General features: G+C 41.4%; 1 protein-coding gene across 3 annotated transcripts in view; it reads right to left on the bottom strand.

Annotated features, from left to right (window-relative positions):
- The window catches only part of COL12A1 (collagen type XII alpha 1 chain), a 119,912-nt gene that overhangs the window by 37,365 nt on the left and 58,591 nt on the right, over positions 1-23,956 (bottom strand). For all 3 annotated transcript variants that reach the window (XM_055534817.1, XM_055534819.1, XM_055534818.1), the window contains 18 exons: positions 23,710-23,835; positions 21,110-21,249; positions 20,765-20,897; positions 20,630-20,656; positions 20,152-20,294; positions 17,516-17,645; positions 16,364-16,503; positions 15,800-15,929; positions 14,246-14,388; positions 12,795-12,924; positions 12,354-12,496; positions 9,725-9,854; positions 7,118-7,237; positions 5,913-6,059; positions 4,069-4,185; positions 3,545-3,691; positions 2,979-3,053; positions 998-1,137 (listed from right to left, as the gene is read on the bottom strand). In XM_055534817.1, coding sequence (XP_055390792.1) covers positions 998-1,137; positions 2,979-3,053; positions 3,545-3,691; positions 4,069-4,185; positions 5,913-6,059; positions 7,118-7,237; positions 9,725-9,854; positions 12,354-12,496; positions 12,795-12,924; positions 14,246-14,388; positions 15,800-15,929; positions 16,364-16,503; positions 17,516-17,645; positions 20,152-20,294; positions 20,630-20,656; positions 20,765-20,897; positions 21,110-21,249; positions 23,710-23,835 — 2,261 coding nt within the window. The remainder of the gene's footprint in view (positions 1-997; positions 1,138-2,978; positions 3,054-3,544; positions 3,692-4,068; positions 4,186-5,912; positions 6,060-7,117; positions 7,238-9,724; positions 9,855-12,353; positions 12,497-12,794; positions 12,925-14,245; positions 14,389-15,799; positions 15,930-16,363; positions 16,504-17,515; positions 17,646-20,151; positions 20,295-20,629; positions 20,657-20,764; positions 20,898-21,109; positions 21,250-23,709; positions 23,836-23,956) is intronic.

The following is a 23,956-nucleotide window of genomic DNA, read 5'->3' on the forward strand; positions in this document are numbered from 1 at the left end:
ATGGTAGCTTTTTTATTCTTATATTTTATCAGAAATATTAATTTCTAAAAGGATTTTTAAAATGGCTTAGTTGCTGACACATTAAATTAAGAACATAACTAGCCTGACATTTTACTCATCTTGGGTTGGAATAACATCCACAGGATTATTTGGGGATTTGAAATTTAATATATTCCATAAAACATTAGTCCATAAAAGAAGACGTGATTTGTTTGCAGAATTATTTGTGGTTTATGTCAAAAGCTCTTATTTTCATAACATGTCTAAGATGTCACAATGAAGAGGTACAAACAGCCAAAATAAAAAAGAAAACTCACCAAGAGAAATATGGAAGGAAAGAACAAAATTCCAAAAAAATAATAAAACAATAGTCTCTTGCCTTTAGGAGTCAATGATTTAGACAGAAAAGAAACACACAAATAATGACGATATAAAGTGGTATGGGCCATAGCAGCAATACAAACAGAACCCTTCAGGAGTCTAGAATGCCTAAAACTATCAAGGAAACTTCTCCAGAAAGCATGGAATTGAAATGGGTCTTCAAGGTTGCAGAATCTGAATTATAAGTAACAGAGCCACTGGCGCTGAGTGTCATGACAGAGGGGACAACAGGGTTCCACACCCCAACCAGTCACTAATCATCCCTGGATCTTCTGAGTTAACAGGGTAGGACAGTTACAATGCAGTTAACTTCCAGAACACAAAGTGATCTTTTGTGAAAGTGGATCCTTGTCAGAAGTTTTAAGCAGCAAGTTAGAGTTAGAATTCCCTAAATTCTTCAACAAGAACATCATCTAGCCAAGACAATACCTAGAGGAATACTTATTTTTTTCTATTCATTTTATCATTTACACCCAAGCCCTTCCCAAAAGTATATGTGTAAAGAAAATAGAAAATAAAGTCAAAATTGAGTTTATACTGAAAAGTCTTTGTACTTAAGAAGTTTGGAGGAAACGGCAAGACACTACAGATGAATAACCTTTGAAACGACACCCACCTGAATTCCAGCAGGACTGATTTCATCAAAGCCTCCCACGGTATTGAAGATGAATTTTACAACTTTGTTAAAATTATCATCCCCAATACTCCAGGAAGCATCGGTCAGGAATACAATATCTGCTTTGGCCCCTTTGCACACTGGGGGAGAAAACACAAAAGAAGCCCAAAGTCTCATAAATTCTTTCATTCAAGTGAAGTTACAAAACTGAGAAATGTAGTCTAACACCCTGCTACTCCTCTGTGGTTCCAGCAGCAACAGCATCACAGGGGAAGTTGATAGAAATGGAGTCCTGGGCCCCACCCCTGAATTCAGACTTCCTGAATCAGAATCAGCAGTAACAAGGTGCCAGATAATTCGAGCCCACAGTAAAGTTTGAGAAGTGCTCTCAATCTCTGCTCTGGAATTACGCCATCTGCACACATTCTGCAAACACATGCTCCCTCCATATAGAATTCTTCAAGTAGCTTCAAACAATGAATGTGGAGGAAATCAAATTAAAAACAATTATTCACAGAACTTGAGTCATCAGTGGGTTTGGAGATTCTATACATAATCATCAAAGACTTGATGCAGATAAGGTGTCTTTTAAATTTTAAATTAAGCCACTAGAATCCTATGGAAGGAGGAAAGGGGAGGAATAAAATAAAGAAACATCTTTAAATCTTCAGACTTGAAGGCTTAAGAAAATTCCGAAAATAAGAATTTAACAACATTTTAGTGACAAAAACTTAATGTGCAGAATATTTAACACCAAGAATGAATCCTAATGTAAATATGGACTTTGGATGATAATGATGTGCCAATATAGATTCACAGGATGTGGCAAACATCCCACTCTGGCAGCAGGGGGATGTTGAGAGTTGGGGGAGGTTTAGATGGGAGGAGGCAGGGCATGTCTGGGACCTACATGTACTTTCAGTTCAAATTTGCTGTGAACCCAAAACTGCTCTAAAATTTAACTGCTCCAAAATAAAAGTTAACGTCTATTAAGACCTTAGCATGTCTTTAAGCAAAAATTATTTACTGAATTCTTTTCAAAAGTTTAATTTAAAGAAACTCAACTATTTTATCCTATAATAATACACATTTAATTTTACTTCTTTAATAGACTTGATAAAATCATAAGATAAAATCATATCAAAAAGGCTAAGATAAAATCATAGCCTTCTAAGTTTTCCAAAATTAAAAAAAAAAAATCTTTAAAGTCTGAAAAGCTTTCAGTTAAATGCTGGAAACAGAACGTAGGAAAAGAATAAACCGGTAGTTAATTTGTTATTCAGTCGCTCAGTCATGTCCGACTCTGCAGCCCCACGGACTGCAGCACGCCAGCTTTCCTGTCCCTCCCTACCTACTGGAGCTTGCTCACACTCATGTCCATGACTCATCCAACCATCTCATCCTCTGTCACCTGAAACTTAACTTGATGAAACTCTGAGCGTTGCCCCAAATTACAGAGAGACCAGTAGGAATAGCTCAGTATATGTCTTTTTACCAGTTCTCTGCAAGTGACAATTATGTCTCCAGCTTTGGTGAATAGAAATTTTTCAGCTTTGTGTAATCCAGGGCCTCTCAGGTCAGAAGCCAGGAATTCCAAAGTCAAAGGCCACAGGAGTTACATTGCAGATTTAGCCCCAAAGGTTCCCAGTGCTTGTTAATGCCAACAGCCAGAAGAAAGAAATGCCCACCATGTGACTATGGATTATATAAGGCATCACTAGACGTTCATCTGCAAAATTGAGGAAACAGAGCTCCACTGAAGAGCTGCAGTGGTTTATGATTGATTTTAGTCACACTAAAATGTGTCTGGAGCAGGGGAAGAGCGCATGACTGGTCATCTTTGCCTTTGATCTAAAAACGCTTCAGCAGGACTAATAAATCAGAAATGTCCTATGTCAACTGTAAATGATGTACAGGGTGCGTAAGTAAGAAGGATCTCAGTCCTCATCAGCTGAATGCATGGACTGATAGCATCACTTACCTTCCCGGGCTGGTGGAATTGTAGGAGGAGGAGGGGGTGTGGGTGGCTCTGTCGGGGCTTCCGTTGGTTTTAAGGCTAGAATTTAAAACAATAATTAGAAAACCACAACACGTGCATATTTTGTATCACAGAAAGTAAATCTTAAGAGCCATTTCAGCCCTCGACAACAAATTAAGTCTCCCTGGCACTGATGCTGGGAATTCTATTTCATCCAAATTTGGTACCATTGGCAGACAGTATTGACTGCAGCAGGAACTGAAGCCCAGAATCAGAGGGAGAATGGACAAAGGTCACTAATGCAACACATATTCACCTTCTCACTGTCTGCTAGAGCCAGCTCCCTCTTTGAGGTCTTTCCTTATTATACCAAACCTAAGAGGGGCAGCACAGGTTTGCTGCAGATAAAGGTGTTGAGCCGGCCACAAACCCTCACCTCAAGGACCTGCCATCACCTCACTATTGCTGTTCGCGAGAAGTGGTCACGCAGGAGTCACTTCAGCCTCCCACACCCAGAGCATCCTATTCTGAAGCCTTACAGAGACTCCCCAGATTACTCAAGCACTTACTAGTACGTTCTTTGACCGAGACACCTGGTCCCTCAAGATTTGGTGTCTGCACAAAGACAGTGACGCTATAATCAGTTTCTGGTGACAGGTCGGTGAAGCAGTGACTGGTTTCTGATCCACGCACTGTGATTTCCTGTCCTCTGGTTCCTGGTTAGGACAACGCCAGCATTGTCAATAGTTATATTTAAAGGCATGTTGATGCATCATTTTATAACCAAAATAACATCTTTTTTTTCTTTTTTAACTTTACAATATTGTATTGGTTTTGCCATGTATCAACATGAATTCGCCACAGGTATACAGGTGTTCCCCATCCTGAACCCTCCTCCCTCCTGCCTCCCCATACCATCCCTCTGGGTCGTCCCAGTGCACTAACCCCAAGCATCCAGTATCGTGCATCGAACCTGGACTGGCAACTCGTTTCATATATGATATTATACATGTTTCAAAATAACATCTTTACTAAAGTTTAAAATGTGACTACTATGTGCTCCAGGTATCTTTTTTTTTTTTTGCACACGTACCATCTGCGGGGCTTAGTTTTAGTCTGTAGGAAGTGGCTGCTCGGTGAGCCAACCATCTGACACAGAATGTATCCCACCCGACTTGGTAAGTTTTCAGATCCGTCACATTCAAATACACTACAAAAAAAAAAAAGGCAGGAAGAAATAGACTTACTTCCTAAACAAAGACAAAAAGCAAACTTTTAATCCTAGCACATTTTTAAAACTTTCATTGTGGCTGAAAAACATAATGCCTAAAGTCTTACATTGTTCACATTGTGTCCTTATTAAGAAATATACATGAAACAAACATTAAAATATGGTACAGTCAAAATGGATTTCCCTTTTTATCACTGATTTTCAAGAGAAGCAAATTCCACATTCAGGCATAACTCTGAGATACTGCAGGTTCAGTTCCAGACCACCAGAATAAAGCAAATATTGGTTCAGTAAACGAGCGACATGAATATTTTGACTTTCCAGAGCATATAAAAGTTATGTTTACACTATACCATAGTATATTAAGTGTGAAGTAGCTTTTTGTATGGAGAAAGCAATGGCAACCCACTCCAGTACTCTTGCCTGGTAAATCTCATGGACGGAGGAGCCTGGTAGGCTGCAGTCCATGGGGTCGCTGAGTTGGACATGACTGAGCGACTTCACTTTCACTTTTCACTTTCATGCATTGGAGAAGGAAATGGCAGCCCACTCCAGTGTTCTTGCCTGGAGAATCCCAGGGACAGGGGAGCCTGGTGGGCTGCCGTCTATGGGGTCGTGCAAAGTCGGACACGACTGAAGCAACTCAACAGCAGCAGCAGCAGCTTTTTGTATAAAAAAAGTAATGTTCATACCTTCATTAAAAATACTTGATTGCTAAAAACGTTAACCATCATCTGAGCCTTCAGCTAATTGTAATCTTTTTGCAATAGTAACACCAAAGATCACTGATCTCAGATCACCATAACATAATAATAATGAAAAAGGTTGAAATATTTCAAGAACTACCAAATGTGACACAGAGACATGAAGTGAGCAAATGCTGATGGAAAAATGGCACCGGTAGACTTGCTCCATGCCAGGTTGCCACAAAACTTCAATTTACAGAAAATGCAGCATCTGCAAAGTGCAATAAAGCCAACTGCAATAAAACGAGGTCTGTCTGTAGCCCCTCTCAACACAGTGAATGTCCAAGATCTCATGAAAAATAATGAGAATTTTTTCTGAAATTCTATCTGCTAAGTTCTGAAGTAGTCATTAAAGCATTTGATAACAAAATCTATCTGTGGGCTGAATCAGTAATCATGACATTTACATGAAAACTTTCAGCTGTGCATGTGTTTACTCAGTCACTCAGTCGTGACTTTGTGACCACATGGGCTATAGTCCACCAGGTTCCTCTGTCCATGGAATTTTCCAGGCAAGGATACTGGAATGGGTTGCCTTTTCCCACTCCAGGGGATCTTCCCAACCCAGGGATTGAACTGCATCTCTTACATCTCCTGCATTGCCAGGTGAATTCTTTACAACTGAACCACCTGGGAAGCCCGTGTTTAACATCAAATGTCAGGAAAAACCACATAGTTCTCAACTCTATGATCTTACATATTATTCATGGATGAAATAATAATTCCAAAATTTTTATCTTTCAAATTTTAAAATGTATTTTATATGAAATAAACATATCTCAACACACACATTTTCTAATTTTGATTATATGGCCAAAGTATTTGTTTAGCTGGACACAAAAGGGTTACCTGCTCAATGTTGAGGAAACATGCATATGTTAAGAAAGAAAATTAAAACAGACTGACCTGATCATTTATACTACACTTTTTCTTACAACCACAAAAAGCTACGTGACTCACATGTAGTGCCTTGGTCGGTCAGAGGAACACTGAGTCCAGAATCATACTGAGCATAGACGTTCACATCATAGGTGGTGCTGGGGTTGAGATTGTGTAATGTGTATGATGTCACTTCTCCAACAAAGACTTCCATGGGCTCATTGGAACCTTTTATTACAATCACAAAAATACAGAGAAATATGTTATCCCTAGTATCAATTTTTTTCTTAAAATCAAATGACTTAAATGATAGTATGAACACTATTGATTTCATAGCCCTTATGCACTTGCTCCCCGTAATACATGCTACATTATACGGTGAATACAAAACTGTAGGCAGACACAATCCTTTTCTTGTTATTCTCAAAGTGTAGCAGAATACCTAACATGTGTGCTAATGAATGCAGCATGTGTGCAATTAATGCTCCTTTAAAGAATAAATCATCACACAGTCAACTACTCTAGACTTCAAGCTTCTTCTCTAAAGCCTCATTTTGCCAGCATAGTACTCTGTACACACTAGGTTCTCAATTAACATTTTCCTGTTGTAGAGATGATTTAAAAACATCTGTCTTGCATCCCATTCCTCCACTTTGAAGTTGTCTCTTTGTTTCTTGTACAGCTCATGTATCCTGACATTTGCCTTCTCTCCTTTTCTTTTTTCTGGTTCACACCCTTCCTGGGTACATGGAAGATACCTCAGCAAATTTAGCACATTCCATTTTGCTAAACATATAGATAGAACATGGAAACAAAGATGGCAAATAATAGAGAGGCCATCCATTTAAAAGTGAAAGTGTCAGTGGGAAGTTGAAAAGCAAGCCTGTTGTGAATAAACTAAAATGCACATGCCCCAAATGGAATAATACCTTGACATAATGGGGAAAATACAGAAATAGTTTATATTAATTAAGTACCCATTATTTCACAAGCATAATAACATATAGGTTGTCTGAACACAATTTCAATTTGTGGAATTTTATGAAACAGATCACACATCTTAGTCATGCAAATTAATGACAGTAACATCTAAACCCATAGTAACAAAGATACCTTAAACCACTGGCTTAAATACTATTTCTAGAAATGTTACCTTTGGTAGGAGAGATCTTGATGTGATAACTGAACTATCAGGAGAATCTAATCATGGAGGATGCAATTAAAAACACCCTCATACACAAACAAACCTCTAAGGCATTTCTAAGATAACAAAGTTGTTTCCTTACCCACTGGCTTATACACAATTTTATATCCAAGAACAGGAGAGGGTGAAGGATCCCAGGACACCCTGAATCTGGTATACCATTCATCAGAGATGTGTATGTTCTGAGGAGGAAGTAATCCCACTGAAAACAAATATTGGCACACATTACTGACCTTTTATTGACAAACAATGACTAACAAACATTAAGCATAGAACTTAATGAGTATTGACTATGAATATTGGCCGTGAAGCCCCATGAGAGCATATTAATAATATCTCATAATGTTCTGATCCAAAAAACAATTAATAAGCACTGAAATGTTCAACAGAAAGCTTTGAAATTTTTCAAATTCAGACAGCAAATCAAACAGACTCAGGAACTGGTGATTTCCAGAACCAGTATGTTATATGATGCAGAATCATAGAGACTAAAATATATCTCATACCAGTTTTTGAATGTTATAGATCAAAGACTGTTAGAGCAAAAAAAAAAAAAAAGGCAATTTTGAGACTATCTAGCCCAACTATCTGGAGAAGGCAATGGCAACCCACTCCAGTACTCTTGCCTGGAAAATCCCATGGACAGAGGAGCCTGGTAGGCTGCAGTCCATGGGGTTGCAAAGAGTCGGACACGAATGAGCGACTTCACTTTCACTTTTCCCTTTCATGCATTGGAGAAGGAAATGGCAACCCACTCTAGTGTTCTTGCCTTGGAGAATCCCAGGGATGGCGGAGCCTGGTGGGCGGCTGTCTATGGGGTTGCACAGAGTTGGACACGACTGAAGTGACTTAGCAGCAGCAGCAGCAGCCCAACCATCTTATCACAAAAATAAACTATGGTTCGTCCAAGACTACACAGCTAGCTAATGACTAAAACAAGATTCTTCCCCAACACTGTTATAACCTCTACCAGCAGACCTAGAGAAAATCCTTGGGCTTCCAGCGCTCAGGCTAACTCCATTCCCAGTAAGAGCAATGCTGTGAAATAGCATGATAGTCAGCCACTGAGTTATTATTCACAGCATTACACACATAAGGACTTCAACTTAAAAAACTGTTCTAATAACATAAACCAGAAGTGGCTTTGGCCCTTCCTAGAAAACTCAAGATCTAGGAGAGATTTTTTATGTTCTGTGATTCTGTGATTAAGAACAAAATTCTGAAATATGGCATTTCCTCCAGAAAAGTATCTAAATATATTCTGAAACCTCAGGGGGGGAGTGAAAATTGGAAATTGCTCAATTAAAATTATCTCGAGTCACTAAACGGAGTCTCTGTTGACTTAGTTCTGTGGACGACAAGTGTCAAGAAATACAAATTCTTGGCCTCCAGAGACTGAGCTGAAACACTGGTCCTGCTTTTCTCTCGGGAGCTTTCAAATGTTTCCTCTCCCAAATCCTGTAATGTTGTCAAGATTGTTTAAGCAGAGAAAGAGTCTGGGCAATTAAGCGTAGCAAGGACCCTGAAATCGTGTTACTTAAGGGGATTTTTGCTGAATGAAGTGGAAAAAAATTCTTAGCAATGTTGCCCAGTTAACAGAACCCAGTAGACTGATGGCCAGCCTGCCTCCAAGCTTAGCCAGAGACTCTCAGCTTTGGCTATGCACTAGAACTTTCAGTAGGTCCAGGCCACATCTAGACCGACTACTTCAGTATCTCTGTGAGTGGTGCCAAGGCATAAGCCTTTCTAAGGGTCCTCAGGTAATTCCAGCTACCAAACTGGAGAACTTGTGATCTAAATCAAGAAACTGCCACCCGTGTGGGCTAGAAAAGACACCTGAACCCTGGTAATTCTTCGTAAATGACTTAGGACTATAAAGAAAGTTGAGCGCTGAAGAAATGATGTTTTTGAACTGCGGTGTTGAAGAAGACTCTTGAGAGTCCCTTGGACTGCTAGGAGATCCAATGAGTCCATTCTGAAGGAGATCAGTCCCGAATATTCATTGGAAGGACTGATGCTGAAGCTGAAACTCCAATACTTTGGTCACCAGATGCGAAGAACTGACTCATTGGAAAAGACCCTGATGCTGGAAAAGGTAGAAGGCAGGAGGACAAGGGGACAACAGAGGATGAGATGGTTGGATGACATCACTGACTCAATGGACATGAGTTTGAGTAAACTCTGGGAGTTGGTGATGGACAGGGAAGCCTGACGTGCTGCAGTCCATGGGGTCGAAATAGTCGGACATGACTGAGCAACTGGACTGAACTGAACAATAGAAAAAAATATTTTTAAAAAAAACCTAACTTCGAAAAGGCAGAAGATGACTACTAATCATCTTGCTTTTTATGGCCAATTCAATGGTGACACAGTATTTTTTGCTGACACTTAATTGATTAACAGCCACAGCCATAACTGATACCACACAAACTAAAATATTATTCAGTGACTAGGCAGTGGCTTTCCAAAGGATAAAGCTGTCTCAGGCAAAGAAAACTACACAGGCTTGTGTCTCATTTTCCTTTTTCTAGTGGACCTTTAAAAAGTTAAAAACACATTCTGTTGTCATATCATTTTGACAAAATGCAATATATGATACAAATGTTGATGCAATATTAATACAGTATCTGAGATACAGCTACTCAAAGACTACCAAGTTTAAAGATTATGAAAGGTAGAAGACATTTACCAGTTCTTCCATTTCCAGTCAAATGGACACCATCTCCATCTTCATAAACAGGAATAACAGTAATTTTATACGGGGTATCAGGCTGCAGGGGCTGGAGAATTACGTTGTTTCTTCTGCCTGGGACGGTGGTCTGCAGGGGAAGTTAAATTATGAAGTTATTACCAGCTAGAGGATTCTCAGATCAATATGTATTCCCATAAACAGCAGTGTTTTCCTCCTGGTTCCTTCTTGTTGTACAGTGTTCATGGCGGGGCAAACTGTTTTCCCTGCCGCCAAACAGCAAGGGGAATGGTTTTAGAGTCAGGTACATCTCAGCTCAAATAGTACATCAGCCACGTCCCTGTCCTGTGGCCCAGCCTCCTGGAAGGAAGGAGGCCTTGAGAATGAAAGGCAGCATCTCACACACACGTGACCAAGCATCGCTGTGCCCCTCTCCTTTCTCACTCAGCTCTCTGTGTCAGTTTTACGGTGCTCCTTCCTCATACATGTACCCGGTGCCCACCAGGGGCCAGGTGTGACACCCTCCATGGGAGCGCACCAGGAAGCAAAAGTAGACTCAGCTTCTGTCCTCAAGAGGATCAGTTTGGCTGATATTAACTAGGGGAAAAAGAGGAAATGGAAGATGCATTCAACTGCCCCCATGAAGAGGAAATGAATCAGATAGAGCCCTCAGTCTCTCTTCCAACCCTATGCTCTGCTTCTACAAACAACAGGGATCACTTAAAACAGTGAATTCAGCATGGTGTCCCCTAAATCCAAACGGTGAAGTGGGGGGAAATTACATTTTTAGTGTCTTCAGAAAAAGACAGGAAATTGCATATTTGTCAGCGGCAAAGCTGAATAAACACTAAAGCATGAGCCTCTCTGCTTCAGCAACTAAGTGTGGTAATACTGCTTATCTCATCTTGAACAGAAACTTAAAGACAGTTATGTGACTTTCTGATTAATAAAAATAGGGGCTTGAATTCGAGTTTAATATTTCAAGTTCAAGTAGAACAAATGTTACAACATGGGGATCATGAAGGAAGAACTATCAAAGACAACTGCTGTTTTTCAGTCACTAAGCCATGTCCCAGAGAAGGCAATGGTGCCCCACTCCAGTACTCTTGCCTGGAAAATCCCATGGGTGGAGGAGCCTGGTAGGCTGCAGTCCATGGGGTTGCTGAGGGTCGGACACGACTGAGTGACTTCACTTTCACTTTTCACCTTCATGCATTGGAGAGTGAAGTGGCAACCCACTCCAGTGTTCTTGCCTGCAGAATCCCAGGGACAGGGGAGCCTGGTGGGCTGCTGTCTATGAGGTTTCACAGAGTCGGAGACGAATGAAGTGACTCAGCAGCAGCAGCAGCAGCAAGCCATGTCCAACTCTTTGCTACCCCATGGACTGCAGCATGCCAGGCTTCCCTGTCCTTCACCATCTCCCGGAGTTTACTCAAACTCACGTCCATTAAGTCAAAGAAGATACATGTGACAAAATGGCTACAAAGCACAGACTTTGCTGCCTTACAATCAACATTCTGTGTCATATTCTACCAACCTATCACATCAATTAACCATTAAACTTTAAAGAAAGTAGTGAGTTTGTCCCTCTGTAGTAGATGGATATACATACTGAGAACTAGGAAGAAGCTTGAAGAAACTTGAATCGGGTTCTAGAGTGACAAAATACGACACTCAAAAAGTTTAAGACTAATATGAGAGTGCTGCTAAGTGCTGCTAAGTCGCTTCAGTTGTGTCCAACTCTGTGCGACCCCATAGACGGCAGCCCACCAGGCTCCCCCATCCCTGGGATTCTCTAGGCAAGAATACTGGAGTGGGTTGCCATTTCCTTCTCCAATGCATAAAAGTGAAAAGTCAAAGTAAAGTCACTCAGTCGTGTCCGACTCTTAGCAACCCCATGGACTGCAGCCTACCAGGCTCCTCCATCCATGGGATTTTCCAGGCAAGAGTACTGGAGTGGGATGCCATTGCCTTCTCCAATATGAGAGTATGTATACTCAAAAACCAAAGTGTACCCAAAAATGTTCAATTCAGAGAAAAGACCGCTTGATTAGCCTGCTGGCTCAAGGAGAAAGAACCTGTCTGCCAGTGTAGGAGATGCATTCGATCCCTGGATCAGGAAGATCCCCTGGAGAAGGAAATGGCAACCCTCTCCAGTATTCTTGCCTAAAGAATCCCAAGGACAGAGGAGCCTGGTGGGCTACAGTCCATGGGGTCACAAAGAGTCACACACGACTTAGCAACTAAACAACAGCAATGATTGAAGGGAGATATTGTGGAGAAATTATATTTAAAACAAGGTTAAGATGTAAATAATCACATCACCTGAATATCTGGAAAATTCATGATAGAATAAAAATATACACATTTATATTAGATAAGACAATCTTTCAACCTGTCTTTAGAAAAGAAATGAGCCCAAAGACACTGATAGGCTGTGGTGGGGGAGGCCATGCTAGGCACAGACAGCTGCTCCAATATCACATCAGAGAAAGTCACACAAAATCTCATGAGAGACAAGAATGCAACTGTGATCACAGGACTTCCTAAAGAGGAAAGCTGATGTTCACCCTTCAACAGGTAAGAGACTACAAAATAAAATGCTCAGGCGAATGAGAATCAGACTCACATATTCATCAATCGGGTCACCAACAGTGGGAGAATAAATGATCCTGTATTGTTGAACCGGCCCGTCAGCGTGATCCCAGGCTACCGAGAGGCTGTTGGTGGTCTCCCCAAAGACTCTGAGATTTCTTGGTCCACTTCGTGGTACTAAATAAATAAATGCAACAATTAGTTTCCAGTCTGTGATCACGGTGAACGTGGGGTGGGAGGTATGAAAGAAACGTCCCCAGGGCAGGACCTCACCACTCTCTAGGTTGCTTACTCCCTTGTGACGAAGTACGCCTCTATGGTTCTCATGTGAAACCAGAATAGAAAATGCTGTATTCGGAGCAATCCAGGCTTCACTTAGGCAGCCCCCAGCACCCCTCACTCCCCACCCGCACCCCCCTAGGCCTCCCACCCTGAGTCACAAGAGAACCCGGTGGAGAAAGGATTTGCGCCTCACGTGTGCGGCCCTGGGCAGGGCTGGGATTCCCTTCGGCATCCGAGTAGAGCCCGACGATGTTCACAGAATAGGGCGTGTCCGGAATCAGCTGCTCCAAGTGCACTGTGTAGGTATTTCCTGGCACCACAATCTGGAGGGGAGGACATGCCAGATTCTGTCTGATGACAACCCAAACACTTACCAAGTCTTTCATTAGTCAGCATAATAACGTTTACAATAAAAGTGGAGCCTAACAGCAGAAGCCAACTTCTATGATACCTCGTGAGATATGCCCAAGCCATAGCAGTCGATGCAATTTAGCCTCAGAAATTTCCTCTCCAAAAAAAGTTAGTTCATACTGAACCCTTACTAACTTCAATTATCTCCTATTTATGTTTATTGTAAAAGATTCTGAAATACAACATCCAGGGCTCATAACAGTTATCCAAAAGTGTCCTGAATGTTAGGTACACATAAGAGAAGGGACCCCCCCCCCCCACACACACACACACTCGCGGGGCAGAGGTTTGCTATTAAAATAGCAACTCCATGCAATGGGTAAGGACAAAGTTGTCTGAATATACTCCACACACACAGGGACATGCAAATCAACATTCTTACAGAACACAGCCATTGCTCATTTGTTTAATCTTTGTTCATCATCATTGTTTATTGTGTAAAGACTTGTAAATTAAACTAGTTTATAAGTTTACTTTCCCATAGGTATTCTGATAATGCATGCGTGCTCAGTTACGTCCGACTCTTTGCTACCCCGTGGACTGTAGCCCACTGGATCCTCTTCCCATGGAATCTTCCAGGAAAGAATACTGGAGTGGGTTTCTCTTTCCCACTCCAGAGGATTTTCCTGACCCAGGGATCAAACCCACGTCTCTGTGTCTCCTGCATTGGCAGGCGATTCTTTACCGACTGCACCACCTGGGAAGCCCATATTCGAGGTCAAATTAGTAATTTCTGATCTCTACTAATCTACTTTTAAAAAAAATAGCACAGTGCTATGAATTGAAGATAGTCTGGGCAATCTGTTAAGAGCCAATGGAGGCAAACTTTAACAAAGTATTTTCTTAACAAAGACATGTGTATGTTATAACAAAAGCCCATATTAACAAGGTCTAGCAATGATTTGCATTAACTACTGGGGCTTTTAACTTATATAGCTAATTTCCATTTTTAAAATAAAATTCATTTTTGCTAACTAACCCTATAGGTAATACTTTAATTCATCAAAAGCCATCATTTAAGCATTACATGCAGGCTTGTCTATGGCTTGCATTCTCACAGGCAACCAACCAGGACACGAACATGAGACTAAGCTTATCAAGAAAGGAAGTTTCCAGGAGACCCAGTGCCACACCAAATGACTTATTGTCTGGGGCCAGCAACTACTACAGCTGGAGATGTAGTGAAATCCGCAGCATTCTTTTGCCAAGTTCCAAGGCAACAGCATAACTTACAGATTCGGAGGGTCTTGTACCATCCTGAGGTGAATACACAATTCGATACTGCTGAACTGGGCCAGGAGCCGAGTCCCAGCGAACGTCCAGGCTGTTTGGCGTCGGATTGTACACTTGGACGTTTCTTGCCAGCCCTCTCACCACTGAGGAAAGAAAAGCCAACACATATTTCTTAGGTTTGTTTATCTATGTTGAGTTTTTGTTATCACTTCTCCAGAACTTCCATTCTCCAAAAGGATAAAATATTGTCCTCCTTAAACGTCTAATTATCCACACACAAAAGCAGATTAAAAATTTTCAAATCCAAATGTTGTCCAAGTTAGCCAACTATGTCTTCGGTCTATATGGAAGCGAAGTTGTTGCCAATAAAAACAAGCAAGTAAAAGCAATAGTACTGGGTTGGCCATAAAACGGGCTTCCCAGGTAGCTCAGTGGTAAAGCATCCACCTGCCAATGCAGGAGACGCAAGACACGCGGGTTCAATCCCTGGGTCAGGAAGAAGATCCCCTGGAGAAGGAATGGCAAAACACTCCAGTATTCTTGCCTGGAAAAGTCCATGCGCAGAGGAGCCTGGTGGGCTACAGTCCATGGTGTCACAAAGAATAGGACACAATCAAGCAACTGAGCACTCATGGCCATAAAAGAAACTGAAACGAAGCGTCAGTTCTCCAACACAGGTACTGGAGAGATAGATGATTTTATAGCTCTGCCTTCTAAGGGAAACCTGGCAACATGGATGAAGCCATTTAATTCCAAATACCTATCTTCACCCATTCATTCCTTCTCATTCAGCAAATCGACACTGAATGTCTTCTATGATTAAAATAAAAGGCAAAAGGAAGGAGAAAAGATACACTCAGTTCTCAGTTAACTGCCTCAACTGGGACTTAGAAAAACATTCAAATTAAATCCATGTATTAACCCCAAACTCTAGTTTAGCCAATATCATCATCGTTCCAGACCACTAATCTTTTGCCAAAAGAAGTCATCTGAACTTGCTCTCTTTCAGCCATCAGCAAGTGTATTTTTAAAGCCAAAGAAATATTTATAGGTATGCCCCAAAGCCTTTAAGCAATACTACAAAGAATTGTAAAACCACCATAAACTGGTTTCTCAAGATGTTAATGGCAAATGAAAGCACTCAGATTTTCAATGCCATCAGCAAACCAGAGAAATGTGTGATTAAGTAATATGATGAACAGATTTCAAAAATTGACACTGTGAAAGCCAGTTACAAAATACTGCTCCACATAAATTTATAAAGCACAAAGCAAAGTTCATGAATTTTTGCCAGTGAAACAGAATACGGACGATTATATATATATGTATAAATTCTGAAATTGCCATTTCAGAAGAGGAATGCCATTATAACTTTTCTGTTTCACACACTAAAATAATAACAGTTGGTGGCATTTGGATGGTAAACTATTAGCAACTTTTATATTTTTATGCTATCATGAATTTTCCAAATATTCTTCAATGTGCCTATATGGCCTTTACATTGAAAAGCAAAGTGTATCTTGAAAGAGCTACGTTTTCTGCCTTCTTACTTACGTGTCCTTCCAGTATCTGATGTGCGTCCTCCATCACCTTCAGAATAAACAGGCACCACTGTAACGGTGTATTGGGTATCTGGCTGTAGATTCCTAAGAATGGCATAATTGGTATTCCCAGGGATTGGTACCTAAAGATTTTAATAAAATGTAAAGTACTTGATTTGAAAAACTTGCAAAAGAAATAATGCTTCAAATGATACAATACTCAAAATAATAAGTCAAGACCAAATCAAGAAGCAAGTTCTGTAATACTAGTACGGAATGATGGGCTCCCAGACGCACTGTTATAACTATTTGCAAAGGAAGACTTCTTACACTCATCCTAGACTCGCTCCTAGAACTCCCCAGAATTATCACTTCCCTCAGCTCCAATCCTCTGTCCCCAAATCTCCCCAATCACCCAGGCACCCGAGGCAGCAACCTACTACCCTCCGTCAAGTTCTACTAAATGAATATGTACTTCTTAGGTTCCAAGGTAAATTTTTAATTCTTTAGCTCTACTTTGCAATCATTTGGCTGCAGTTGAAACAAACACACATTCTTCTCTACAGGAAATAATTACCAGTTCCTCCGGGCCCCCTGCTGTGGGTGCGTAGAAGAGCTTGTACTGGCGAGGATTGCCCTCAGCGTGGTCCCAGCGAACGTTCACACTGCTGGTGGAAGGGTCGTACACTCTGAGGTTCCTCACGGTATTCAAAGGTTCTGAAATGCACAGAAAGCACGTCACGGTGTGATGCGAACAACCCGGCACACGCAGAACACAGGTTCACTGATGTGTCCCAGGAACCCTAGAACACAGCAGGTCCCCCACAGTAGGCACCCCATAAATATTTGCCGAAGTAGTGAATAAATGAAAGAATGTCTGTGATCATCTGATGAATGTCTGTCTCATCTCTCCAGAGACATTTTGGCTCCAAAGGCAGTTTTTATTTGCTTTATCCTACAGCATAATCCCAGGGATGGGGGAGCCTGGTGGGCTGCCATCTATGGGGTCGCACAGAGTACGACACAACTGAAGCGACTTAGCAGCAGGAGTAGCAGCAGCAGAGAATAATACCGACCCAATGGACATGAGTTTGAGTAAACGCCCAGAGCTGGTGATGGACAGGGAGGCCTGGCGTGCTTCAGTCCATGGGGTCGCAAAGAGTTGGACACGACTGAGCGACTGAACTGACAGAGTAATTACAAATGTCTTTTTTCCGTGAACAGAGACAGAGAATTCCAAGGATATTCAAAACAATTGAGATCACTATCAACATGCATTTTAAAAGATTAGCAAAGCTCTGTGTCACCCCAGGGTTTCCAGAGAAAGATGATTCCACTTCCATGAAGGTTATTTAAAAAGCCACAGAACTGGGCTTCTCTGGTGGCCCAGTGGTATACAATCTGCCTGCCAATGTGGGAGACACGGGTTCGAGCCCTGATCTGGGAAGATCCTACATGCCACGGAGCAATTCAACACACACATCACAACTGTTGAGCCTGTGCTCTAGACCCCAGAAGCTGCAACCACTGAAGCTCAAGAGCCCTAGAGCCTGGTGCTTCGCAACAAGAGACGCCACCTCAGTGAGAAGCCTGAGCACAGCAAAGAGTAGCCCCTGCTCACAGCAACTAGACAAAAGCCCACGCGGCATCAAAGACCCAGAAAAGCCAAAAGTAAATAAATGAGTTAATTCTTTTGTTTTTAAAGCCACAGGATTCTGGGTTCACTTACTGGTCTTGCCTCTTCCTGTCATGCGACCACCTTCGCCGTCCGGATACAGGGAGGACACAGTGATGGTGTAAGGAGTGTTAGGCTTCAGCTTCTGCAGCAGCACATTGTTCTGCCGTCCTCCTATAGTGGTCTTGAGCAAAACAAGAGTAAGCGTCAGCCTTGTCTCTCCATCTCACTAACCTGCTAGAGAAAGCTCTTTCTAGAGGGTAGTTATAAAGAGACGTTTGCCAAGATCTGGAAACATGTCCCACAGTGAAAGTTGGAAATATATCTTGGGTATAATTTTAAATGTAAAAGGTGTACCTTCAATCATAAAAAGGATTTTAAGCCTTAAACCTGGTGACCTTAAAAAGATATTTCAACGTGCTAGCTGCCAGCACTGTGAAATTTCATCCAAAACACGTTTCACAGAACTCTTCCCCCAAAAAAGGCATTAATCATAAGCACGCTGCAAAGGAACTTTAAGACAGCAAAGAACTGCACAGTACTGGAGGTGCCACACCATTCAGTATTATTCTTAACCTTTTTTACAGATGTTTCTTATTTGCTTTAAAAACACATTAAAATGATTCAGCAAAAAATCTAAAGCTTTTGGTCTTCCCCCTCAAAAACTACCCCTCTGACAGCATGAGCTGGGAAACTACATGACGGGACCCTCTGCCAGGCCATACTCCAGGATTCCAGCCTTGTGGTATGAAGCTTTCTCAACGTCCTCTGATTACAGAGTCCCGCTTAAGGCCATCTCGTTATCTTGTTGAAAGGGAAATTTGTATGATTTGTTAACAGTCTACAGAATTCAGATGCTTATGCCAGACTAATTAAAATCGCATGAAAATGGCATGCTGCCCACCACGAGTGCACATGCCACAGCCGGTCCAGATGTTCCCCACTTAGCGCCCATCCACTCAAGTGGTGTGAGTTTCAGGGAAAACTTCCACACGGGCAAACTCAACCACTACTGCTGCTTAGTCGCTCAGTCGCGTCCGACTCTTTGTGACCCGATGGACTGTAGCCCGCCAGGCTCGTCTGTCCATGGGGATTCTCCAGGCAAGAATGTTGGGGTGGGTTCCCATGTCCTCCTCCAGGGGATCTTCCCAACCTGCAGATCAAACCCAGGTCTCCTGCATTGCAGGCGGATTCTTTACTGTCTAAGCCACCAGGGAAGCCCACAGTGGCTAATTTTAACAAATTTAGTATCTGAGATTATGAGAGCAAACTATCAACGTATTTGATACTTAACAAATCTGAAAGCATCCACTTAGTAGAAGTAGCCCCATGAGGCAACAGAAGAGTGTGCCTACTTCTTACATCCAATTCTCCAAAATAATGCTAGCATCAGTAAGTCATTACTTTGGTTATTTTATGAGCCAGCATTAAAAGGCAAATAGCCCTAAGAATAACAGACTCTAAGGGATTGTCAGCTAATACTTTACAGAGGATAAGTTGAGGACACTCCTTCTGCTTACAACAAACAGCTGAGGGATAGCAAAAAAGACTCGAGGCAGCAGTTCGATGGTCAGTATCACCAAGAACAGAAATGCTAAGGACAAGTTTTATCTAAATCTGGCCCCGCTCAGACGAAAGTTCTGTTTCTGCCATTAAAATATCAATCCATTAAATGTCTTATTTTATATAAAAGCCACTTGATGACACTTGGTATTTAGTTTATTATGATGAACTCTAAGAAATTTTTAATCCAAATGTATCACACTCCCTAAGTCAGGTTCTACGGAAACCTCAACAGAGCAGCTCACAAGCAGCATTAGTTCAGCATAATCCACTTACTGTGTGGGTTCAGAGACCTTTAATCACTGCCAGCATCCACCTCTCCTAACACCTCTAAACTGGGAACAGGTATGGACCATTTGCTGGAGCTTGGAGTCGAATGATTAAAAGTTAATAACTCATCTCTCTCTAAGGCTTTGTGAGGAAAGAGTACAGTCCCACAAAAGTCAACAAAATGCCAGACCTCACCAAAAGAAGTATTTGAAATAAATCAGAAAGCATCACTCCGTCCAAATAAAAATCACACTGCTTCCTGACCCAGGGCAATGTGTGCAGTTTGGGCCACACCTTTCATAAAACAAAGCTGGAGAAGGTTCAAAGTAAGCAAAGTGAATGGACAAGGGCTCTGTTAAATAAGGGACGTCTGGGAAGATAAAGAAGATGAAGGCCAAGTTTACAGTCCTACTGTCTTCCTCAGGAACCTCCATTTGGATCAATGCAAATGTGATAAATAGTATAAGTCAGGCTGAACAAGTACCCAGATCAAGAAACATCAGAACTAAGACATACATCATGACATGCAAAAACAGAAAAATTAGAATAATGGAAGATTAGCAAACTCTCTCAAAACTTGATCAAGTCAGAGATATAAGAAATGAAAATACAAACAGACTCAAAAATCTAAATACCCTCATGGATAACCCAGCCCTAATAGTTTTTAAGAAAACATGAATACACTGAGGGACAAGCCTGATGCTATGAGGCTCCATTAGGGATGAAGCCAAATAATTCCAACTAATACAGTAAATTTCATAACTCTCAAGACAGTAAGTCTGACTAACTAAACACTGGGAGTGAGAGCTTGAGGAGAAAAAGAATGTAACCAAGTATCTTTTTTCCAAACAGATTACCGTTTGTTCATTGCCTTCCCCTGTTGAAGGCTGGTAGGTGATTCTGTATTTCTGCACACGACCACTAGCAGGATCCCACTTAACAGTCAAGCTGTTGGATGTTGCATTGTACACCTGAAGGTTTCGTGGGCCACTCTTTGGGGCTGAGAAAAGATTGTTGAGAAACAGAGTAAACAAACTGAAGAATGCCTCCCCCACAAATATGCACTGTCTCCAAGGAAATGAGCAGAGTTTTGTACTTCTAGACTCAGAACTAAATCTGCCCCCGTAACAAATGATGGTCATTGAGTCTCAGAGGACTCCTTAACAGATAGTAGCAAAGAGAAAAATTCTTCCAGAGAGACCTGTTTAAGAGAGGTCCCAATCAACACCTTACAATTTATTGTAAAAGCAGAAGGCCTATTTGCAATGGATTTTGTGGTATTTTTCATTCATTCATTTGTTCAGGATTCATACAATCAGCAAATTAAGTTCTTACCTTGTGTTGTTAAGGGTATCAAACGCACTAAAAAAAAAAAAAAAGAGAGAGAGTGGCAAAATATTACTAATTCAGCCAAAGCTCTATTCTGTTAATTAAAAAAAAAAAATGTCCTACTGAAGGTTAAACACCTACGTGTACGCTCGCTGCCAATCAGGTCATCGCTTTCTGACTCATCAGGATAAATGGCGGTAACAGAAACTTCATAGAGAGTGTTGGGGTTCAGGTTTTGAAACACCAGAGTATTCTCATCTCCATTTAGGATGGTCTTAAGGAAAGAGGAAAGAAAAAACAAGCCCACACAAGATTAAGTCACTGTGTGCATCACACGCTCCACGGCAGTTGGTTGACATCATTTAGCCAGATGTTCTTCCTGCTTTGAGGCATGCCATGAGCTCAAACGTCACTAGTAGGAAACGATGCTTTTCAGGCAACAAAGGTCATATATTAAAAAAAAAAAAAAAAAAGAATTAACACTACCTCCATCTTATCTGCGCTTCCTGAAGGCGCCCAGGTGATTCTATAGAGAGACACATCAGAAGCTCCATGGTCCCAAGTCCCTCTGAAACTCTCTGGTGTTACTTCAGTAATCTGTAGGTTTGTTGGGGCTGGCACGGTGTCTGTCATGAGAGAAGGCTATGTTTTTGGATGTGATCTACAAACTCAATATAATAAAACAGCCTTGAACGGACTTGAGGAAACTGGCTGACAACATTAGAACCAAGTGTCTTACAAACTCAGTTCATTTGAAAGTAAATATGGGAGAGAGCCCTGAGAACTGCAAGTATTTTATGGATATAACAGACTGCTTCAGTCCATTAAAATGGTGATTTTTTTTTAAGGTACCATTTAGTCATACTATTCTAACACAGTGGTTCTTCATCGTTTTGCCCTTCACACGTTTTGAGAATCTAAGGAAAACCCTGGACTCTTTTCCACAGCAACACAGAAGGCAAACTTTAGCCTGTAGTATCAGAGAGAGCATGAACCTTCATGGTTCATGAAGATCGTTACTTACGATATAAGTAACCCACAGATAAGCTTTTCCTACAGATCACTAACCTGACACACAACGTGAAGCTGACTGTATCAACTCTGTTCAGAGACAGGAATAGCCCTGCAGCGCTGACGATGGCTGAAATCCCGACTAAGGATTCTTCTACTGACCAGGCACCCCAGCGAGCTTGCAGTGCAAGCAATTTGGAACGTCTACCACCCGTTCTGAGCTTTCATTGTCAATTATTCCTCTATCTCCTGGTAACCAAAGCCAACTACACAAAAGCCAGAGCCATCAAAAATTTGTTTCTAATAATGACAATGAAAAGGCCCATTGAGATAAAAAGACTGGTCCCACTTTGACAAGCATGACTGCAGAACAAACCAACCATGAAGGATGCACTTTGGATGTGTCTAAAAGTTCCTAGGAAATCTTAAGGATTAAAAACAAGTACTAATTTAGTATATTAAATTACCTGCTTTCACTAGTCTTTCTTCCTGACCTTTCCTTCCCTTTACTATTCCTGTTATATTTATGCCAGTGTGCACCTATGGGCAAATGTTCATCTCCAGCCACTACCCTTTCCAAGTAAGAACTGATGCCAAGAAGGCAACTGAAGTTGCTAAGAGATTTCACATGGTAAGAAAAGAGCAGAGGTAGAGACTGTCTGAAGTTACATAGGAGGCTGTGATATTTGACAAGATGCGTTGATCATGTACGGACAGCAGGGCACTGAAGACATTTCTGATCCTCTGGTGATAACGATGCTGGAAAAGTTTTGGACCACAGCACTTACCCCAGCACTAGCTTCCTGGGCGAGGCTGGGCAAGTTGTTTGAATTCTCTAGACCTGTGCTGTCCACCATGAGAGCCAACAGTCACATGTAGCTAATGAGTACTTGAAATGTGGCATCTGAGTTGAGATGCACTGAAAGCTTAAATTAAGACACGTGTGTGCGTGTATGTTCAGTCGCTCAGTCGTATCCTTCTCTTTGAAGTTCTATGGACGGTAGCCCACCAGACTTCTCTATCCAAGGGATTCTCCAGGCACGGATATTGGAGTGGGTTGCCATTTCCTCCTCCAGGGGATTTTCCTGACCCAGGGATCAAACCCACATCTCCTGCATCTCCTGCATTGCAGGCAGATTCTTTACCACTGAGCCACTAGAGAAGCCCCAAATTAAACACATCAGATTTTTTTTTTAATTATTATCAAAAAAAAAGTGAAATATCTCACTAATAATTATTATACTGGTAAATTTTGAAATGTTAATATATTGGATACACTGGGTTGAATGCAACACATTATTAAAGTTAATTTCATTTTTCTCTTTACCTTTTCTAATGTGGCTACTAGAAAATCTTGAATTACCTACGTGGCTCCTAATATATTTCTTGGGAACTCTGCTGGCTCTAGACTTCAATTTCTTAAACACCATTTATCTAGAAAATGACGTGCTAAGCACTGAGCCAGAAACTGGAGGTTCAAAGTTGAGCAAAATACATGGACTTCATTAGGAGGGAGCCAGAGGGAAGTGGTATAGACAGGAAAAGCCCGACGGGCAATAATAATTGAGTTAAATACTGTGGAAGTAGCACGCTTTCTCTCCACCCCCGTACACAAACACACACACACCCCCACACCCACACACCAGTTAAGTATATTGAAGATGAGTTAGTGGCAGTGGCTGGTAGAATAACAGGACAGAAATTATCACAAAAGGAATAGACCTAAGGATAGAAGATGGGAAGTGACTAAGTGAGGAACCACCTGATCCCAAACAGTATTAAATTCTGGCAAAAATAACATTAGGAAATGCACAGAGAACTATACTCAACATTTTGTAATACCTATAAGGGAAAAGATTCAGGAAAGGAATATACATCTATCTATAGTATATATTACAGAGGTACATATGAAACTGAATCCCTTTGCTATACACCTGAAACTAACACAACATGATAAATCAACTATACTTCCATTGGAAAATTTTTTTTTAATTTTAAGAAATGAAAGAATCAGTTAGTGGCACATGCATGCAGTGCTATTTCCCAATTATCATTAAAGCATGAGTGCAACTCACGGGTGGTTTCTTCCGCAGTCACTGGGGGAGACTCCCCCTCTTCGTATACAGCAGACACACTGACTGTGTACAGGGTTTGTGAGAAGAGGTCTTTAAGCGGCGTGCTGGCCCGTGACCTGTCCACCTCTACCTGTAATAGAGCGGTGGAACTATTTTTACAAGGTTTAGTTTTGACATCTCTCTGTTGTTGGCTGTGTCTCTCAGCACGAGAACATAAGAACTGCAGTACAGAAAAAAAAAAAACAGC

This window comes from Bubalus kerabau, chromosome 9 (assembly GCF_029407905.1).
Source record: "Bubalus kerabau isolate K-KA32 ecotype Philippines breed swamp buffalo chromosome 9, PCC_UOA_SB_1v2, whole genome shotgun sequence".
Lineage (NCBI taxonomy): Eukaryota > Metazoa > Chordata > Mammalia > Artiodactyla > Bovidae > Bubalus > Bubalus kerabau.